General features: G+C 38.6%; 2 protein-coding genes across 11 annotated transcripts in view; one reads left to right on the forward strand and one right to left on the reverse strand.

Annotated features, from left to right (window-relative positions):
- LOC309961232 (alpha-fetoprotein-like) overlaps positions 1-19,322 on the forward strand; it is a 77,675-nt gene that overhangs the window by 34,097 nt on the left and 24,256 nt on the right. For 4 of the 10 annotated variants that reach the window (XM_082838297.1, XM_082838289.1, XM_082838292.1 and 1 more), the window contains 3 exons: positions 943-1,169; positions 7,781-7,913; positions 19,051-19,249. In XM_082838297.1, the coding sequence (XP_082694423.1) occupies positions 943-1,169; positions 7,781-7,913; positions 19,051-19,131 (441 nt within the window). In that variant the 3' untranslated portion in view covers positions 19,132-19,249. The other 6 variants (XM_082838295.1, XM_082838291.1, XM_082838294.1 and 3 more) reach the window with 5 other exon arrangements.
- The window catches only part of RASSF6 (Ras association domain family member 6), a 64,208-nt gene continuing 60,981 nt past the window's right edge, over positions 16,096-19,322 (reverse strand). The window contains exon 12 of the mRNA XM_082838304.1: positions 16,096-17,818. Within this exon, the coding sequence (XP_082694430.1) occupies positions 17,801-17,818 (18 nt within the window). The 3' untranslated portion in view covers positions 16,096-17,800. The remainder of the gene's footprint in view (positions 17,819-19,322) is intronic.

Here is a 19,322-nt window from a genome sequence, read left to right on the forward strand (position 1 = left end):
TTGTCCTATATTCTTGGTAGAGCATCTCCTCTATACTAAGTTAGTCTTTTTTTCTGATAAAAGATAGTTGTTTTGGTTACAGATTTAAAATGTTTTATTATCCAGCTCTGTCTTCCTTTTATTTTATTATAAATTTTTATTATCTAATCATGCCTTCCTTGGGGAACTCTTGATTTATATTCCTAAAACCTTGTTTTTAAGTGATCTCTTTGGTTACTTCAATAAATTCATAAATTAAATATTGATGCTCACTGGTTTCAGTCACTTCATCCCCACATACATAAGTGACAGGGAATTTGTGTGGTCATTATACTCAGAGTGGAATACAGGCAGCCTTGCAGACAGCGTCAGGATAAGTATCAGACACACCCTGGGAGCAAGGCAAGGTGACTGTTCTAGAAGGAGACAAGAAAATGGAAGGAGACAACTGAAATAAGATCCAGGGATTCCTTTCACCATTCATTTATTCACTTTTCATTAATTCAACAAGTGTTTATAGGTGATTTATCATATACCAAGTTCTGTGGTAGTTACAGATGTCCAGTTATAAAACACAGAAACACATTGGATTTGAGCTGTTTTAGAAGTGCATTCATCAGTCTTGCATCTGGGTCAAATTAGCAGTCATGTTGACCTGAGACTTGATTTGAATTTGATGGAGCATAAGAAACTCCTGCCTCAAGTCAACACTGGTCTATAAACTGCACACTGAGGAGGAATTGGGAGGTCGGGTCCAAGGGAACTGACCTTTGAGGATGACAGGAAGAGGGAGGACAAGGCTGAGAACCAGGTTTCACCTGACACTCTTGCTCTTTCCCAGACAGTGAAATCCAGGCCAAATTAGCAGGAAACTAGAATTTGAGAATATTTTTCTATGGATAAAAAAAAAATATTAATGACCACAAACCTTATGGCTCTTATTTTAATTCTTTTCTGGGGAAGGCAAAGCTAATTCTTGGAGCTTTATGCAGAAGACACGAGGCAGAGCCTATCAATGCTGGTGTGGGTCACTGCTGTGATGACTCGTATGCCTTCAGGAAGCCTTGCTTTGATGATCTGCAAGTAGATGGAACTTACATTCCTCCACATTTATCCTGTGACCAAGTCGTCAACCTTAATGAGGCCTTGTGCAGAGCTCAGGAGGAGGAATTACAAACCGAAAAGCAAAAGTAAGGATCTTTGTTTATATGTATATATACATGCTGGTTACCCTGAATCAACACAATGCATCAAAAGCCCTCCACCTCCTGGCAGTGGGGCAGTTCCCCTTTAGTGCCCACCCACTCCTCCCACCCTCCTCACGTGCCCCTGATCCTGTCCTCAGGAGAAAGCGGGTCCTGGTCCTCATAGTTCCTTCTCCCCCCCGATCATTAGAAATGGTTGGTAGCTTACTTCTAATTAATTTATTTACTCTAAGACTTGCTCTTGGAGAGTCTAAATATTATTAGTCCAACAATATCATCTTGCCAAATGAGGCAAAGTTTTTGTTGCCTTGGGGATAAACACATTCCCGTGGTCAGCAAGCGCAAGGTTGTCACTTATTCTGTTTTATCACAGTACTTAAAATTCATAAGCCAACTGACCCTTGAGGTCCTTTCTTCAGTTCCCAAGGTGAGCTGATCACAAACTAGACTGTAAAGCTTTCCAGTAAGCATCCAAAAACCATTGTAACACTTAGTTAGCCATTATTTCTTTAGCCCAGGCTGATGTGAGAAGATAATACTTTATTTTTAGAGTTCGGGCTTTGCTTTCTCTTGAGGAAATTCTCTGGCATAGATAGGCACCCTTTATGTATGTCATCTCACCAAATCCTTACCACAGATTTAGGAGGTAGATAATATTATTACCCCATTTTAATTGTGAGGAAACTGAGGCTAAGAAGGCAAGAAGAAATGGTATGAGATCATGCAACAGGTAAATAAGTTGTTGAACTGGAATTTGTACCCAGGCTACCTGGCTGAAAGCACATATACTTAACTACCAACATGTAGCTGTTAGTGTGCCCTAATCAAGGGGTTATAATGCTGGTGATAATTTTTAATACTTGAAAATCTTCATGTAAGGGCTAGATGATGAAAAGTGTGAAATATTAGGAAGCATCCGTGTTCTAGTGAATTCACTGTGTTTTCTGTATGGAGAAAGCAATAACACAGAGACAGCTAATGTAGAGATTTCTAGAATATTCTGGGAGGATACATATTGGGAGTCAAGGGCTGGGCTGGACAAAGCTCTCCAATTTCATGGAAAGTGGTAGGGGTTCTCTCCATGGCTTTCACCCCTATATAGTTCTGACTGATCATCATAGCATAAGTTCACATACACACAAAAAAGAAAAAAAAAAAAGCGAAGGGGCTCCTGGAGGGGAAAGACAAAATTCAGCAGGATTATAAACAGAAGGCAGAAATGAGGTCATGGAATAAGACAGAGGAAATAAAGAGAATAGAAGTTCAAAGGAAAAGAATTTAAAATCCAATTAAGAAAAATACAGAGTAGAAATGTTAAGACTTAAGATAGTATATGAAGACTAGAATGTGCTTTAAATGAAAGGGTGAATAAATGTAATGAAAATAAAAGATTAATATCATTGAAATGAAAAGCTGGAAACAACTTGATGGTCTTGAGGATTAAAAGTAGGATCTAATATTTTAAAAGGTAAATTAAAAAATTTAAAACTAAAGGAATGAATAGAATTAGGGGAAATGTTTTAAAACAGCAGTTAGGTTGATAGGTAGAGAGATCTGGGGGGTGGGCTGGGTGGGTGCGAGGAAGTGGACAGGAGAGATAAACCCACTGCAAGCAGATCACAGGTATGTGGCAAGTCATTGTAAGGGAGGGGGGCCTAGCTTCCAAATGGCACAGAGTCCCCAGTTGTAGAAAAGGCAGCCTTCATATCTGGAGTGTCAAGGGAAGGTACCACGACATGCTGATACCTCTGCTCCAAATCTCATTCCCAGACCTGCATTCTCATAATGGGACCCTTTTTTCCACTTACCTATCCCAGTACAGTGAAAGTGTTTCTCCTTGTTTGTTTATTTATTGGAGTAGAATTGTTTTACAGGGTTGTGTTAGTTTCTGTTGTACAATGAAGTGAATCAGCTGTATGTATACCTATATCCCCTCCCTCTTGGACCTCCCTCCCACCTCCACCCCCCCATCCCACCCATCTAGGTCGTCACAGAGCACAGAGCTGAGCTCCCTGTGCTTTAGGTAAGCAGCTGCCACTTGATCTGGAAGCTCAGCGGTCATACAAGTGTTCCCTCTACCGGTGCCTCTGGAGACGTGCATCCAGAAACCAGCTGACCCAGCAGGACAGAGGAGAGAGCAGAATAGTTGGGTGTGTCTGAGGCATAGGTGAGAGAGGGGAGAGGAACCTTTGAGGCTGAGACTAGAGGGGTTGGGAGGGTTCAAACCATGAAGACAATTGGAATCCCAGAGCTTGTGAGGAAGGAGAAGAAGGGTACATATGAAGGAGCCTTCCTACATCCTCCGCTAGGTTTCTCTATTATTGTTAAATCTACAGCTCAGACCCTCAGGGAAATTATAAAACTGCTCATCAATTATTTGCTGAGTGAATAAATGAATAAGTAGGTGAGAAGCTGTGACAATGTACCATTTATTGTGGGAGTCAGGGAGAAGGGAGACTGTGGTTGGAAGCAACCAATAATTTGAAACGAAAGTTGCAAGTTGCGCTATTACTATAATTATTGATTATCATTGCCATAATTTGATGAAATAATTATTCATATTATCTTTGCCACTATTTATTAAGTGCCTTTAGTATGCCAGTTACTGTACTCAGCCCTTCAATATAGTATTATTTTTGGTCCTCACAAAAACCTTGCAATGTAGGTGTTCAAATTCTCATTTTATAGAGTAGGGTCAGAGAGGTTAAGTATCTTACCCATCGTCACACAGACTAGTGAGTGGAGGACCTAACTTGAGCCAAAGTAAGTTTGACTGCAAAGTTTGTGCACTTTTTATGACATTGGAAGGAAAAAGAAGTCCAGATTTTGCATGAACTCACAGTAAAACCAGTGCCCCTCCTATACCAGCTTTGGCCACTTGGGGTGCTGAATCCCCTAGGTCACACCATAGAAGCCCCAGTGGGTGCTGGGAAATGTGGTAATCTCACTGTGTAGGTACTCATGATGCTTAGTTTCTGTAACATGGGACTGAAGCTGTCCTATGCTTTTATGGGTTGGGTAGTGAATTTCAGCATCATGAACAACATTGTTATCTGGGGGGGAATATTTTCTGAGACAAAAACCACCAAAATTCCAATGGGAAATAGCCTGTATTTCTCACTTTGAATAATTAATTTGTTAAAAACTGATAATTATTATTCAAAGATAGTATCAACTGTTTTGACCATACATCATACATAACCATACAGACTTGAATGATACAGAGACACAAACAAGCACAGTGTTTTCTTTCAAGTGGGATCAAGTTTAGGTCTAATTGGAAAATTGAATATGTACATATCTCAACTATAATAAAACATAATTTAAAAAAAGATCAAAATGTACAGAACAGTTGGATAGAAAAAAGAATGCTTATACTATTCTATTTCTTTGTAAAATGTTGATTTACTTTATTATTAAAGTAATACATAGTCTTTGCAGAAAATTTAGAAAATACAGAAAAGAGAAGAAAAACATAATACTTTTATTCCAACACTGCAGAGATACCCATTATAAATATATGTATAGTGTAGGAATACATAATTCCATATCTGTACACAAGTGCACACTCCCACAATTGCCCTCTGTCCATCAGTCTATGGTTTGAATACATAATAATGCAAGTTTTGCACATTCTTACTACTACCTGCTTATACAGAATTTCAGTTCCAGCAATTATCCTCAGAATCCTCAGGGGAGAGCTTATGAAACTCCCCTTGCCTCTCCCACTCCGCAGGAATTCTCCAGGCATTCCTGGATCCTTGGCACCACTCCTGTGCCACTGGGAACAGTCATGCCCTCCAGGTACTGCTGTCTCCTGCTCAGCAGCAGACTGGATCCCTTTCAATTGATGACAAAGTTGCTTTATGTTTTGTTGTAAGGAAAAAATAATACCTCCCCCAAACCTCAGGATTGTACACGTTTAACAGGTGCTGTGGCAGTGCTGCTTGTGTCTTAACGGTGTGCAGGACTTTAACGAAAGCACTCTTACAGCCCCCTTTCAAAGAGTTATCCTGATTCCATATAACTCAGAAATGAGTGTAATGGAGGCCCAGCTGGGGAACCACTGAATTACTCCCGTCTTCCACTGACCAGACCTTTCTTAATGGGCGGAAGTCTGTGAGCCTGACTTCTTGTCTCAGGACGAGTTCTCGAAAGTAGTTCTCAATCCTCATGCCTTCTGGAAGGGAAGCTCACCTCACTGGCTTGTTATATATGCCCAGATCTATATTGTTCCCAAGGAGTTGAAACTAGTGTTACAAACGCAAAGTGGAGATGGCATAGAGCCTTATTAAGGAGGTGACAGAGAGCATTACACGAGGTAACATTTATAAATTTTCGGCGCATTGTCTGAAACAGAACAAATATCAAGATACTCAAAAGATGTTGGCTGTTGTCATCATTTTTAATGTAGCTTTAAAAATGATAATGTGTGCAGTTTTGTCACTGATTATTCTTCAAAACAGCATTTTAATGGCTTTTTAATATTCCAGTATATGGGTACAATAATGAACTTAACCAGTCCCTGTTTCTGGGCATGAAAATTGTTTTCAGTTTCTAAGTATCATAAATTGTGACAATGAATATTTTTGTACATATGTCTTTGTCCCCTCTCTGATTTTTTTCTAAATTCCCAGGTCTTAGGATTAGGGGCAAACATGGAGTTAATTAAAATCTCCTAGCTTCTATTGACTGTGTCTTACTGGTGCTCAGAGGATGCAGTGATTACATGCTTCTCAAACCCACCTCATCACTGTAGCAGTTCCCGAAAAGAAAATTGGCTTGTGCTTCCTTATCTTCAGTAATGCTGCTGTTTCAGCTCTGTCTATCCTCAAGGCTGGGGGCTGGGGGGAGGGTGGGAGAGGGTTGAGCTGAAATGGGAAGTTCAGAGGCATGTCCAGGGCGCTACCAAGTGAAGCTAAATATCTGATTGCTTAGATGGGGTCAGCACGCTACGGCCATCTGGCCAGGGCTGTTTCTGTAGGTCCTGCGGGCACTGCCTGAGCAAGCTAAGCCTGGGAGCTGCAGAGTGCCGCGTCTGCTTCACCTCTTTCCCCGGCTTCGCTCCTGCCTTCCCCGCCTGGGACCGAGCTCGCTCCGCCCAGTGCCTGCGCTGGTGCCACGTGCATGGTGGGGACTTCACTGTTGACGACTGCCGGACAGCAGAGGGGTGGGTGGCATCTCAGTCCAGGAGTCAAGCGACTCAGAGAGTCACCTTGCCTTGGGCCGGCTGCCCGCGCTGAGAGCGGGGTGCAGGGAGAAGAAAAGGGCGTGTCACTGGGGCACAGAGTGAGACAAGCGGCGCGCGCCCCCTTCTCCACCGCTGGTCCCTCTTCACCATCATTTCCAGCTGATGGCAACTGGCACAAACTGTGCTCGCCAGCCACTTGGGGCAGCCCACCCCAGGGGTGGGGCGGGCCTGGAGTTCTCTGTCTTGTGATATAAGTACTTATATAATATCCTCAATTTTGCCTCTTGGCTGAAAAAGGCTAAAATATTTGCCGGACCCTTGGGTTAGAGTGTCATAGGAATAGCTACTTAAAGCTTTGAGATATTTTCTTTTATACCTATTCAAGTACAAATAAGGCCACTAGGTATTATCAATGTGAATTTGAAAATGAAGAGTAAATGAAGGTTTCTGAGTAAGCAATAAAATATGGATTAATGTACATTTCCCCTACCCTTCATGCTTGTTTTCTTTGTAGTTAAATCTCTCTTGACCAATAAAGAAAAAAAAAAAAAAAAAAAAGGACAACATTGGAAGATTTGGGATACTACTTTATTTTTATTTTTTTGCGGTACGCGGGCCTCTCACTGTTGTGGCCTCTCCCGTTGCGGAGCACAGGCTCTGGACGCGCAGGCTCAGCAGCCATGGCTCACGGGCCCAGCCGCTCCGCGGCATGTGGGATCTTCCCGGACCGGGGCACGAACCCGTGTCCCCTGCATCGGCAGGCGGACTCTCAACCACTGCACCACCAGGGAAGCCCGATACTACTTTATTAAACAGAGAGACAGAAACCAGGTTATAATTTTAAATATTCTAAGTGGTTGAAACACCGATGTTTATATAGTTGTGGGGAAACTCATTCTGTGAGGGAAATCTGAGATGATTGTCAAACTACTGAAGTTTCAAATTAGTGTATTGGTTTTATTATTAGTAACATATAAGGGGGCCTCAACTTTCAGGTGTGTTATACTTGTAATATTTATTGGGAAGTTTGTTGTTTAGAATAAATGTTGTTCATAACAAAACATTATAGGAAAGCTAATTTATTGTATAACCTATTTACCACCCAATGTAATAAAAATAGAAAATAATACTTACCCTAGTAATAATTACATAAAGGTAATTAAATTTAATATAATAGTTATATCGATGAGATGTGCTTGAAGAAAAATATGTTGAATAAATGATGGAGATGGATACTGTGAAAACTATGAAGACATCAGGGCATTTTCAGGGCCTGTAAACTTAAGAGTGAGAGCTATGCAAAGGCATGGGTGGTGTGCAGCTTTAAATAAGTAAGGCAGGTTTGCAAGCTGGCCTTCTAGAACTCAGGGAATGATTTTATTTTTGCCACTCATTTCTTATTCAGACTTCTCAGCAACCTTGTGAAGCAGGAACCATATGCAGCAGAGATGCAGTTCCAATCAGTTATTGTGGATTTTGCTCACCTGGTGGAGATGTGCTGTCAAGCAGAGAAAAGTGAAATGTGTCTCCAAGAAGAGGTATCTCTGTTTCCTTGTCTATTCTCTTAGCACTCTTAGGGTACAGCTTAAAAAAAAAAATCCTTTCTCCATGCCAATCATGAATGGATTAGGAGAAAATCACAATTTAAGTGGATTGGTGTAATTGACTATATTTGGGTTTAAGATATGTTAATATTTGTGTTCATTTGAGGGAACTAGGCATGTTAGACATGAATAAAGATACATACAAAGTTATGACACCAGATGAACTGAGATGTTTAGGACTGAGGGTGGGAGGAAGAAGGATGAGTTGAAGACTTTCTCATTATAGAGAAATGGTGTCCTTGGAAATATAGAGCAAACTGTAGCTTCGTTTTAGAAATTTCTGGGGGCATAATCAGGAAGAGTCACCAAATGTAGTTTGGCGCTTAACTAGGAAACCGGTTTAGGTGGAAAGGATTGCATTTTCTCAGTGGCAGATCATTAGAACAGCGGGTTGAAGAATAGAGAGAGAAAAGAACAGTGACCAGAAAAAAGTGTCTCTTTGTGCATACACACCAAACTGAGTACCAGGAGACTGTTTTGTGTAACTAATCTAATTGCATACAGTTAACAAGCAAATGACTTTTCATAAGATGGTAACATTGTATGACTTAAATTTCTAAGAATATCATGGTAATCCTACCATCCCTGTGTGGCACAGAAAATTCATGTGAATTCATGGAGGGGACCTGGGATGGACCGTTCTCCTGGGGACATGACTTGAGAAGCAGAAACTAGGATATAGTAGGTAATAGTATCCGAGTAGAAGAATGCAAACATGTGATTCAAAAAATGAAATATAATATAGCAGGCTTTACAGTCAAAACAAGCTGTGGCTAGTTAGTCCTAGTTAGGACTAGGTTTAGCAGTGGCCCAGGGAAACGTTTTCACAGGTAACAATTTTCATGAATGCCTCAATTACCTTCAGTGGCTCTTTTCTACTTTTTCACCTAAACTGTACATGTGCTTATGTTAAAAGTCATATATCTATGGTGTAGTCAAATGTAGGCCAACTACAGCCCTCTGGCTAACTCAGCTCCACTCCCTGTTTATGTAAACAAGGTTGCGTTGGCACACAGCCTTGCCCATTTATTTACGTGTTGTCTATGGCCACTTTCTACAGCAGCAGAATTGAGTAGTTGTAAGACTGAGTAGTTGTGACAAGACTGAATGAACTGCAAAGCTCCAAATATTATCTGGTTGTTCACAAAAAAATGTTGCTGACTCCCAGACCAGCTGATACACAAAATGAAAATAGTCACAAGTGCCCATTTATTTACTTTAAAGCCCTTTCACTTTTTTGTAAAACATTCAGAAAACAGATCTCTACCTGAGTAACAACCCCATATCCACACAGATAAACACTTTTGCAGAAGGGCCTGTGCCTAAAAATTCCCAAAGGAATTTTCTTGAAGTGTTCTTGCTCTTGAGCGTGAATGCTTCTTGCTTGAACTATTTCATCAACAGCATGATAGGAAGATTTCTGTGTGCTTTTTTTCCCCCACACTTTTTGTCTGACAGTGCTCTTCAACTTAATCGTTGAAAAGCCCAAACTTTTCCCCTTCCCTCCCCTTCCCTCTCTACTTTCTTTTAGGATTTCTCCACAAATTAAAGGAGAAAATAGGGGCTATCTGAAGAATATATCATGTTAATTAAAATTTGCTAGATGAAATTCTTCAGATAGAAATGATTATTATATGTAATTCTGCACCATCTATAAAGTTTGACCAAGTATATCTCCGTATGATTATTTTAAGGAGGTGATTCTGAAATATTCGTGTGCATCAGAGTTACTTGGAGGGCTTGTTAAAACAAAATCAATATTTTCCATCCCCAGCATTCCTGATTTAATAGAGCTAGGGTGGGGTCTGATTATTTGCATTTCTAACAAGTTCCCAGGTGCTACTGATGCTGCTGGTTTGGTGACCACTTTAAGAACCACTTTCCTAAGGTGAAAGTAGATAATCATAAACTGTTTCCTCCCTCCCTTCCCAATATTTTTATATATCTAACTTAGTGAGAAGTTGGAACCAAGGACAGTAACAAAAATAATAAAACAATTGAAAAATAACCTATTTATGAAAGGAAGTGAAAGATTTTGGGGACATTAAATACAAAGGTAAGACTGGAATATAAAAGCAATAACCTTATATGAATAGGCTTAGCAAAAAATATAGGAATATATGATCGAAATATTTTGGAATCTTATCATCAAGAATTTCGGTGAGTCTTTGTGCCTCTATGTTTGTGGAAGAGATCTAGGTTTGACTGTAATGCAAAGGAATAATACCTAGTGGCTTTGGGAGTCTCCATGGAACCAAAATCCCAGAAGTGAAGAGGCTTAGCCAATTAAGCAGGCTGTAGATGTTCCAAGTTAGACTAACTGCTCCAGGGACCTACATGCATTTTCTTTGTTTTCTTTTCTGAGATTAGAATAGTCAATTATGTGAATCTGTTCTGCCTGTTAAAAGAGAAACTGGGCAGGTTTGAAGACTGCCTTTCTAGCTGTGGCTAGGGGGAGGGTAAAACATTTTTAGACAAGATGGAAAACATATTTTGAGAAGTAAACCAGAATGCAGGAAAATTCTAAGGAGAAAAAAGGGAACCAAAATTAATGTTGCAATGTTGGTAAGAATAAGAATGAAACAAAAAGAAGGAATAAAATAAGAAACTCAGCCATACCAGGTGAATTTGGATCTTCCAAAGAAAAGGAATTTCATATTTCATGAAATAATGATGTGAATTGTAGACTTCAGCAGTTTTAAGGAGAAAACTACTCAGAAATTGTCTCCTCCAGGTCAGTGGGGAATGATAATTGTAGCCTGAGATACTTACCTGTCACCCAACAGAATATAACATAGAAGTAAGTTAACGAGAAATAGCAGGAATTTGAGCAGGTTGCAATGATGGTTTGAAAATAATACATGAAATTTAACAATAAAAAAAGCAAAGTTCTGCTTTTAGTTGTAACTCAACACAAGTTCATGTGGAAAGACTTGCTGGTTTAAGTGGCCTATGCTTACAACTTGATGGGTCTACTATCAAAGCTACTGCAATCCTGGGATGCATTTCTGGAGAAAAAACAAGGATCAGATTAAGCAATGTGATATCATAACCACATGGATCAGGTCACTCTGGGATACTGTATTTAGTTTCTTATGATACATTACACAAGTTTTGAAAATTACATAAGTAATACACGAACATGGCAAGAGTTCAGACAGAAGAGCAGGGTACATTTCCCATTCCCAAAAGGTAAGCAATTTAAGTTTTCACTTTTAGTGTTCCTAGTGGTTACCATTATTACTTTAATAGTTTTTTAAAATACTGCTGTCACTTAAAGCATATAGTATACTTACACTAACTTCGACAATACTACCAGTAGACTCTCAGTTTTTTATTTTAGGTAAAGTATTTTTGTAGTTTTAGCTCTTTTATTGGTTATACTCTATTTCTTGGTCCTTTGACTTCAATCAGCATCTAGTAATTTTCCAAAACATAATTAACATGTCTAAACTTCTTTTGATTTCTTTGCCAGCTTTCCTTTTTAAAGCTATACCATTACTTCCACACTGTCTAGGTTTATTCATCCTGCTTTGTAAATGTAAGGTTTATATGCTTTGTCAATAGGTTGATCCAAAAACTGGAAGCCATTAAATAGTGTTCAATAGTGTGTTTAACTGTAATATTATTTACAGCCGTACAATGAATGGATTGACCAATAGTTCAATGACTTATCCTGGATCACTTAAAAAGTGTCAAGATTAAATGAAGTCTTTTTTCTTACTATCAACTGCAGAAAATATGCCACATTTATTTAGCTTTACATATCTGGACTATGATTTCCTAGTACATTCTTCTTTTTTGAGAGTTTCTAATTACCATTCTTTTTCCATGTTGACAAATAAAGCATCTACTTTCATCACACCACTAAAATATGTCACACTGCTAAATTATATCAGGTTCTTAATCATACAGTTTTTGTAATAGAATATTCTGTCATCTTAAAGTTTGATAAGATTTGAAAAGTCCTCTGACTTAATCTTTCAGTTTGGATTTAGTTATTTCTGGGACTGATTTATGGCTGTCCACTAAGAGTTTCTTTTTAAGTGTAACTCTGGGTAAAATTGACTATCTCTAACATCCCATTTTGCGTTTTTTTCTTGGATTCTTTTAAGTATTTTTTGGCTACATTCTTAAGTTAGGTATGTATGTATGTATTTATGTATTTTTTCAGAATGGGCACCCGGGTGATAAACTTTAGGGGTCCTTGCATATTTAAATATTATTTCATCCATATATTTACACAGTTATATTTTAAGCTGGTATGTTAGTTGGGGTTCTTTAGTTGTAAATAATAGGATCAAATTCTGGCTAACCTAAGTAAAAATTAGTATATTGAAAGGATAGTAGTGACTTCAGGAATCTTTAGGAAGTTTAAAAAAATGGGCTGAGCAGGAGATAAGAACCAAAGCAGCTCAGAAATCAATGACTTTCTGGTCTTTTACTGCTGGTACTTCTTTAATGTTACTATTCTGAGCTTCTATCTCTGCATTTTTATATGTTGATTAATATCACACCAATGACTATTTTTCAGAAGTTCATTATAGTTCTTACATTGATGGTGGTTTTTTTTGTTTCTTTTTAGCATCAGTAGGCTTTATTCTTTCCGGTATATTGTTACTCTTATTGAATTGGGATTTCAAAAGAGATGAGAGGTGACCCATTTTAAAAGGATCTTGGCAAGCTGTTATGTCCAGCAGTATCTAGAATGTAAAAAGGTTTGAAAAGCATGTCACAGGATTTGGAGAAATAGACTAGTAGTTTATTCCAAAGTCTTCAGTTGTTATGTCCAGCAGTATCTAGAATGTAAAAAGGTTTGAAAAGCATGTCACAGGATTTGGAGAAATAGACTAGTGATGATTATTCCAAAGTCTTCAGATGGATGACAGGTTAGCAGTCTCCCATACAGACAACATACAGGCTGGAAGAAAATATTTGCAAACAATGCTACTGACAAGGGATTAATTTCCAAAACATACAAACAGCTCATACAGCTTAATACCAAAAAACCAAACAATCCAATCAAAAAATGGGCAGAAGACCTAAATAGACATTTCTCCAAAGAGGACATACAGACGGCCAACAGGCACATGAAAAGATGCTCAATATCACTAATCATTAGAGAAATGCAAATCAAAACTACAATGAGGTATCACCTCATACCAGTCAGAATGGCCGTCATTAAAAGGTCTACAAATAATAAATGCTGGAGAGGGTGTGGAGAAAAGGGAACCCTCCTACACTGTTGGTGGGAATGTAAATTGGTGCAGCCACCATGGAGAACTGTATGGAGGTTCCTTAAAAAACTAAAAATAGAGCTACTAATATGATCCAGCAATCCTGCTTCTGAGCATATATCCAGAAAAGATGAAAACTCTAATTCAAAAAGATACATGCACTCCAATGTTCATAGCAGCACTATTTACAATAGTCAAGACATGGAAGCAACCTAAATGTCCATCGGCAGATGAATGGATAAAGAAGATGTGATATACATACACAATGGAATACTACTCAGCCATAAAAAAGAGTGAAGTAATGCCATTTGCAGCAACATGGATGGACCTAGAGATAATCATACTAAGTGAAGTAAGTCAGACAGAGAAAGACAAATACCATATGATACAACTTCTATGTGGAATCTTAAAAATGATATAAATGAACTTATTTCCAAAACAGAAATAGACTCACAGACATAGAAAACAAACTTAATGGTTACCAGAGGGGATGGCAGTGGGTGGGGGGGCGATAAATTAGGAGTTTGAGATTAACATATACACACTACTGTGTATGAAATAAACAACGAGGATCTACCATATAGCACAGGGAACTATATTCAATGCCTTGTAATAACCTATAATGGAAAAGAATCTGAAAAAGAATAGATGTATATACTTGAATCACTTTGATGTACACCTGAATCTAATACAACATTGTAAATTAACTATTCAATTTTAAAACATGAATTAAAAAAAGGAAATAAATTAACATTCAAACAAAACAAAACAAAAATAGTCATGGGTCACCGTGGAAGTAAGGATACGTAAATTCCAGAGGTATTTTTATAAACAAGCCTAAATAGATTTTAATCTTTCTAGACAATTTAGGTGTGGTACTGTTTGAAGGTGGGAAGAAGAACTGAATTACTAGACTTCTAACCATTTTCTACAGGGTCCTAGAGGCTCTTAGGAGTGTGAGTCATCTATCCCTCAGATATGTGTGTGTTCATACCTTAGCAGTGGAGTTCTAGGGGTCCCATTTCCACTAAGCTAAAGATTTCACTTTTATCTACTTGGGCTTCCACAAATGATTTTTATTTGAATAAGGACTATACAGGTACAAATTGGGGAAAACTTTTGGACTTAATATCAAGGTCTACACCAGTACATATGAAGGGAGTAGAGATAATCTGATCAATTTTAGTGGTTTTGTTCCTTTGAATTTCTATACCTGAATATGCAGTGATTTAGCATGGGATTACCCTAGAGCTGTTTTAAAATGCAGCGAGAAGCTGACGTTGATTGTTCATTCTTACCCTGCAAAAGAGTGCCATATTTTTGTGAGGAGGAAGCAAATTTTTATTTATTCTAAATCTGGGGTCCTGAAAGTGGATGAGGCATTGCAGTTAATTAGGTCCTTAAGCTAAGGGGCTAAGCCTGTGAGAAATTCTAAGACCTTGAGAGGCAGGCTTATTAGAACCCATCTCAGGCATGCAAAAGGGAAGTCTTAAAGATTTTCAGTCTGGGGATCAGAGCTGCTTAGCTGTTTTCTCTTTCTCACAGATGTGCTTATTTGCTTTTTTTTAGGGGTCCAAACTGATCAAAAAGTGCCAGTCTCTTTTGGGAGGCTAAATGATTCCAGCATATGTCAATGTACAATCTTTGCTGAGAACTGCTTTTTGTTTTTCATGAATAATGAAATGCATGTCTAATATTCAAAAGAAGAATCAACATCATTTTTCAGCTACTAGCAATGTTACTCAGGAACATTAACTAGTCTACACTACATCTCTCCTTTCCTACTCAGCAGAGAAATCTACTTATTGTAACTCTCCTACAACCCACTTCCATCCCTTCTCTCTCCCCATAAGCTTTCTACTTCTCAGAAGCAGCAACAGAAATATGAAACCAAGGGGCCTTTCAAAACCTCAGGTGGATGTAATGAGCTTCCACATTGAACTGGGACCTGGCTGCTGGGTTTCTGGAGTGAAAAAGACCCCAAGTGCCATTTGTGGTTTCTATCTGTACCACTACTGAAAATGATTATTGATGAACTGAATGAAATGTGTTTTACAATAAAGGGACTTACATGACTGTATTCCCTTTCATCTTTACCCGAGATATGTGATGTTGACATTGTCACCAAGGGGTCCTAACATATTTATATTCACTTGAGCTTTCAGTGATGATTTGTAATAGTAGTCTTTTCCCTGGAAATCCCGGCATAAAAGACATAAAGAACTTATCCTTTCGACTTAGTTTTGCGTGTGTAATGAAGTAAAAATAAGCAGTGATATTTTAGTGCTTACTAAATAAATGATTTTGGTTAGAGAAAATGTTTAATTCTCATTATAGTGCTCTTGATTTCAGTTTTACCTTATTCCAGTAATTTCAGCATGTTCATATATACTAGCAAATTAAATCCAATAAACATTTAAGTATCTATTGTATTCAATACACTGTGCTAGGTGTTGCAGGGAATAATATGAATATGATATTGCCAGATCACTAATGAATTTAAACAAGATATAAACACATAAGGAATTATATTAATGGGCAGATTTCACGTTTCCAGTGTTACAAGAGCAGAGCTAACTAATGTGGAACCCAGGAGTTTGAGATCACACAGAGCCACAGAGACCAGGAAAGTTCATGGAAGAAGTGACCCTGGCCAACGACTAGAAAACAGGCATGTTTTAACAGATAGATGTGGAGAGTATGAGCGCGAATGGTGAGTGATTCAGATGGGTGGGTTTTGAGACAAGAATAAAGTAGTTGTGGGCAGTAAGACTTAGTGAAAGCCTACAGTGTTGGGTGAGGACGTATTATAGTTTAGTTATAACAATAGCTAATATTTATCACACACTTCTTATGTGCAAAGTGTCAGCCTTTAAATATATTATTCCTATAACTCCTACAACCGTATAATGAAGTAGGTACTATTATTTCTATATCACAACTGAAGACAGAGAGATGCCACTTGAGGGTGTGTAATTAGGGTGAGGCCATATATTCCAGTGGTTAAGAGTGTGGGTCCTGGAGCCATAAGTTCAAATCCTACCTCAGTCTTCTACTAAAGAGCTTAGCAAATCTCCCAACCTCTCCATGGCTTACTTTCCTCATCTTTAAAATCAGGTTGAAAGGTTAATTTCCTCACAGGAGTGTAATGGATGTTAAATGAGTTGATCTATGTAAGGCAAATGCTAAGTGTGGTTAGCATATAAAATTGCTGCTTTTGTAGGCCAAATATGGACAATTTCAAATGTCTCAGTCTAATAGTTCAGCTGTTATTTAGAAGAAAATTGGATGCTGTTGAGGGTTTTGCCCTCTTGAATTGCATCCTATTCCTTTCCTTTCACATGTAGATATCTCAATATAATAGATACATCTGCCATCTTTTCCACCTCATCCACTGCCTTGCAAATGGATTTCTTCAGTTCTTGAAGCCAAGCTGAACAACCCTAAACAAAATTCCATAGTAACACTGCCTAACTGTATATTTCATACTGCCAAGAGATGATAAAATACACCACGATATTAGGGAAAACTATATAGAAAAGTTTCGATATGTTTTTAGCTACTAGATCAGATTTGTGAAAAAGGAGGCATATGTACAGGGGATTTAAAAAAATATTTTAGACAATTTATTCACTCATTCTTTTATTCATTCATTAATTCATTCAGTCCTTTATTCAATTGATTTTTATTGAGCACATCCAATACACAGGACACCATATTAAGTACAACAAAGTATACAAAGATGAATGTGACAGGTCCTCTACCATTAATAAGTATAACATTATCTAGAACTGAATTTGAACTAATATGTAACTGGTAGTGAAATATTTGGACCACCTAAAACAAGGATGAACGGTTTTGTGACAAAAGTTTATATTCTTGTATTATGTAAAGATGACTCTGAAGTGAACAGATTTTTGTCTCAGAAATTATATGTTATCTATTGTGATGTAACAAATTATCCTAAATCATAGCAGCATACTACAACAAACATTTCGTACCTCACTCATTTTCTGAGGATCAGGAATCCAGGAGTGGTTTAGCTGGGATTTTTGGCTCAGGTCTCTCATGAGGTTGTAGTCAAGCTCTTTGCCAGGGCTGCAGTCGTTGAAGGCTTAACTGGGGCTGGCCGATGGCGCACTCCCACGGCTGTGGACAGGGTGCCTCAGTTCCTTGTTGGCTTTTGGGCTTTTGGAAGAAGGTCTCAGTTCCTGTTATATAGGCCTTTCCCTAGGGCTACTCTGGATGTGGCAGTTGGCTCCCCCCAGAGCCAGCAATCCAAGAGAACAAGCAAGGAGGACACCACAGTGCCTTTTATGACCTAGTCTCCAAAGCCACATCCTGGTACTTCTGCTTTCCTCTGTTCCTTAGAAGTGAGTTACTAAGTCCAGCCCATTGGCAAGGTGAGGAAGATTAGGCTCCATATCTTGAGAGGAGGAGTATCAAAGACTTCATACATATATTTTAAAACTACCACGGTAGTGATGTTAACATCTCACTTGCATAATTTATTTGAATTTTTTTGCATCTAGTAGAACTCTGTGCTTGCATGTACTTGCTACTCTTTTGTTGGCAACTTTTTAATCATAAATTTTCTATTTCCTAAATAGAAAAAGCAATATATGTTCATTACAGATTATTTAACAAGTGTAGAAAAATATGAAAAACATGAATCACCCATACATAATTCTACAAACCAGACATAACCACATTTAACATGTTTTTCATTTGTAGTGTTTATGTACAAATAATATACATACATATATAAACCTATATCTATATATCTTATGGATAATAAACTTTTGGATATTGTATCTATATTCTTATCCAGATACATAAGGAGAATTTACTCTTATAATTAAAATTTATTAGAAAACAATTTAAGAGCTGCATAACATTCTATAGGTAAATGTTTCTTTCCTTCCTTAATCGTTTTTTCCTATTTTTGAACATTAGGCTATTTACTTCCTTTTATCACAATAAATAATAATCATCTTTACATAGTGTCTTTGTATATATGATTATTTTCATATAAGATCCTACAAGTAGAATTATAGGATGAACTTATTACTAAATAGCTTTCAAGGAAAGTTATATTCATTTGTAATTCTACCAGTAGTTTAAGTGCCCATCTCATTGTAATCTGTTGAGTATTTAATATCATTTCTTAATCTTCTTTAATAGATGAATTTCACTTTTCTTTGCTTTGCATTTTGTTGACACGCCAGTTATTTTATTGCGTCTCTGCTCCAAATTCACTCTTTGCTGTTGTCTGTGAAAATGTACATGGGAGCCTTTCTATATGCTTCCTTTGCAGCTTACATGATGTCATGCTTTGTCAGTAGGGGGCACTGGAGAAACACTGTAGGAGGAAGTTGGTCTTTCCGGATTCTGGGAAGCTGACTTTCTTCCTTCACTGCTCTACCCAGAGTGGTTTCTTCAGTGCTAGTGGCCTGTAGGGTGCAGCTTTCTTTATCTTGTGTTCCTCCAACCCCTTTTGTAGCTTTTGATTTGGTTTGTGGTGGCACAGTCTGGAGGCCCAGTAGAGGCCTGTGTCCTAGCTCAGATCATTACTCTCCATACCTTCTCAACGTGGTGCATGCTCCCAGAGAGTGCCTTGTGGGGCTGACCATCTGGTAAGCCACTTGCCCCACCTTTGTCCCATGCAGCCTCAAAGATGCCACAGTCCAAGGCATACACAGAGTTGTACTAGGTTCCTGCAGAGATGGCCCCTGCAGCCCCCGCAGTCCTAGCAGCACTGGCAGCAGCGCCCCTGATTTTTTTGTGTGCCTACCCTTCAGCCTCAGCTTACCCCCAGACTTTGTTTCCTGCAGACCTCCAGACACCGACACTCTGTGATCTGGCTTTGTGCCTGCAGAGAAGCCCCAAGTCCCTCTGCTCACCTGTCCACCTGATCCACACTCCAGAGAGTTGTTCCTGATTGGCCTATGACTGTGGCCCTGCTGTGTCCTGGGCAACCAGAGGATGTCTCCCCTATCCACTGGGCTGCAACCACACCTTCTCCAATGAATTCTCAGCTCCTCTCTCCAAGCTTTTCCTTTGTGGGGTATTCTTCCTCAGCCTTAGGGTACCCTTTGGAGTCTCT

Source organism: Leucopleurus acutus (genome assembly GCF_964270905.1).
Source record: "Leucopleurus acutus genome assembly, chromosome: 4".
In the NCBI taxonomy this organism is placed as follows: domain Eukaryota; kingdom Metazoa; phylum Chordata; class Mammalia; order Artiodactyla; family Delphinidae; genus Leucopleurus; species Leucopleurus acutus.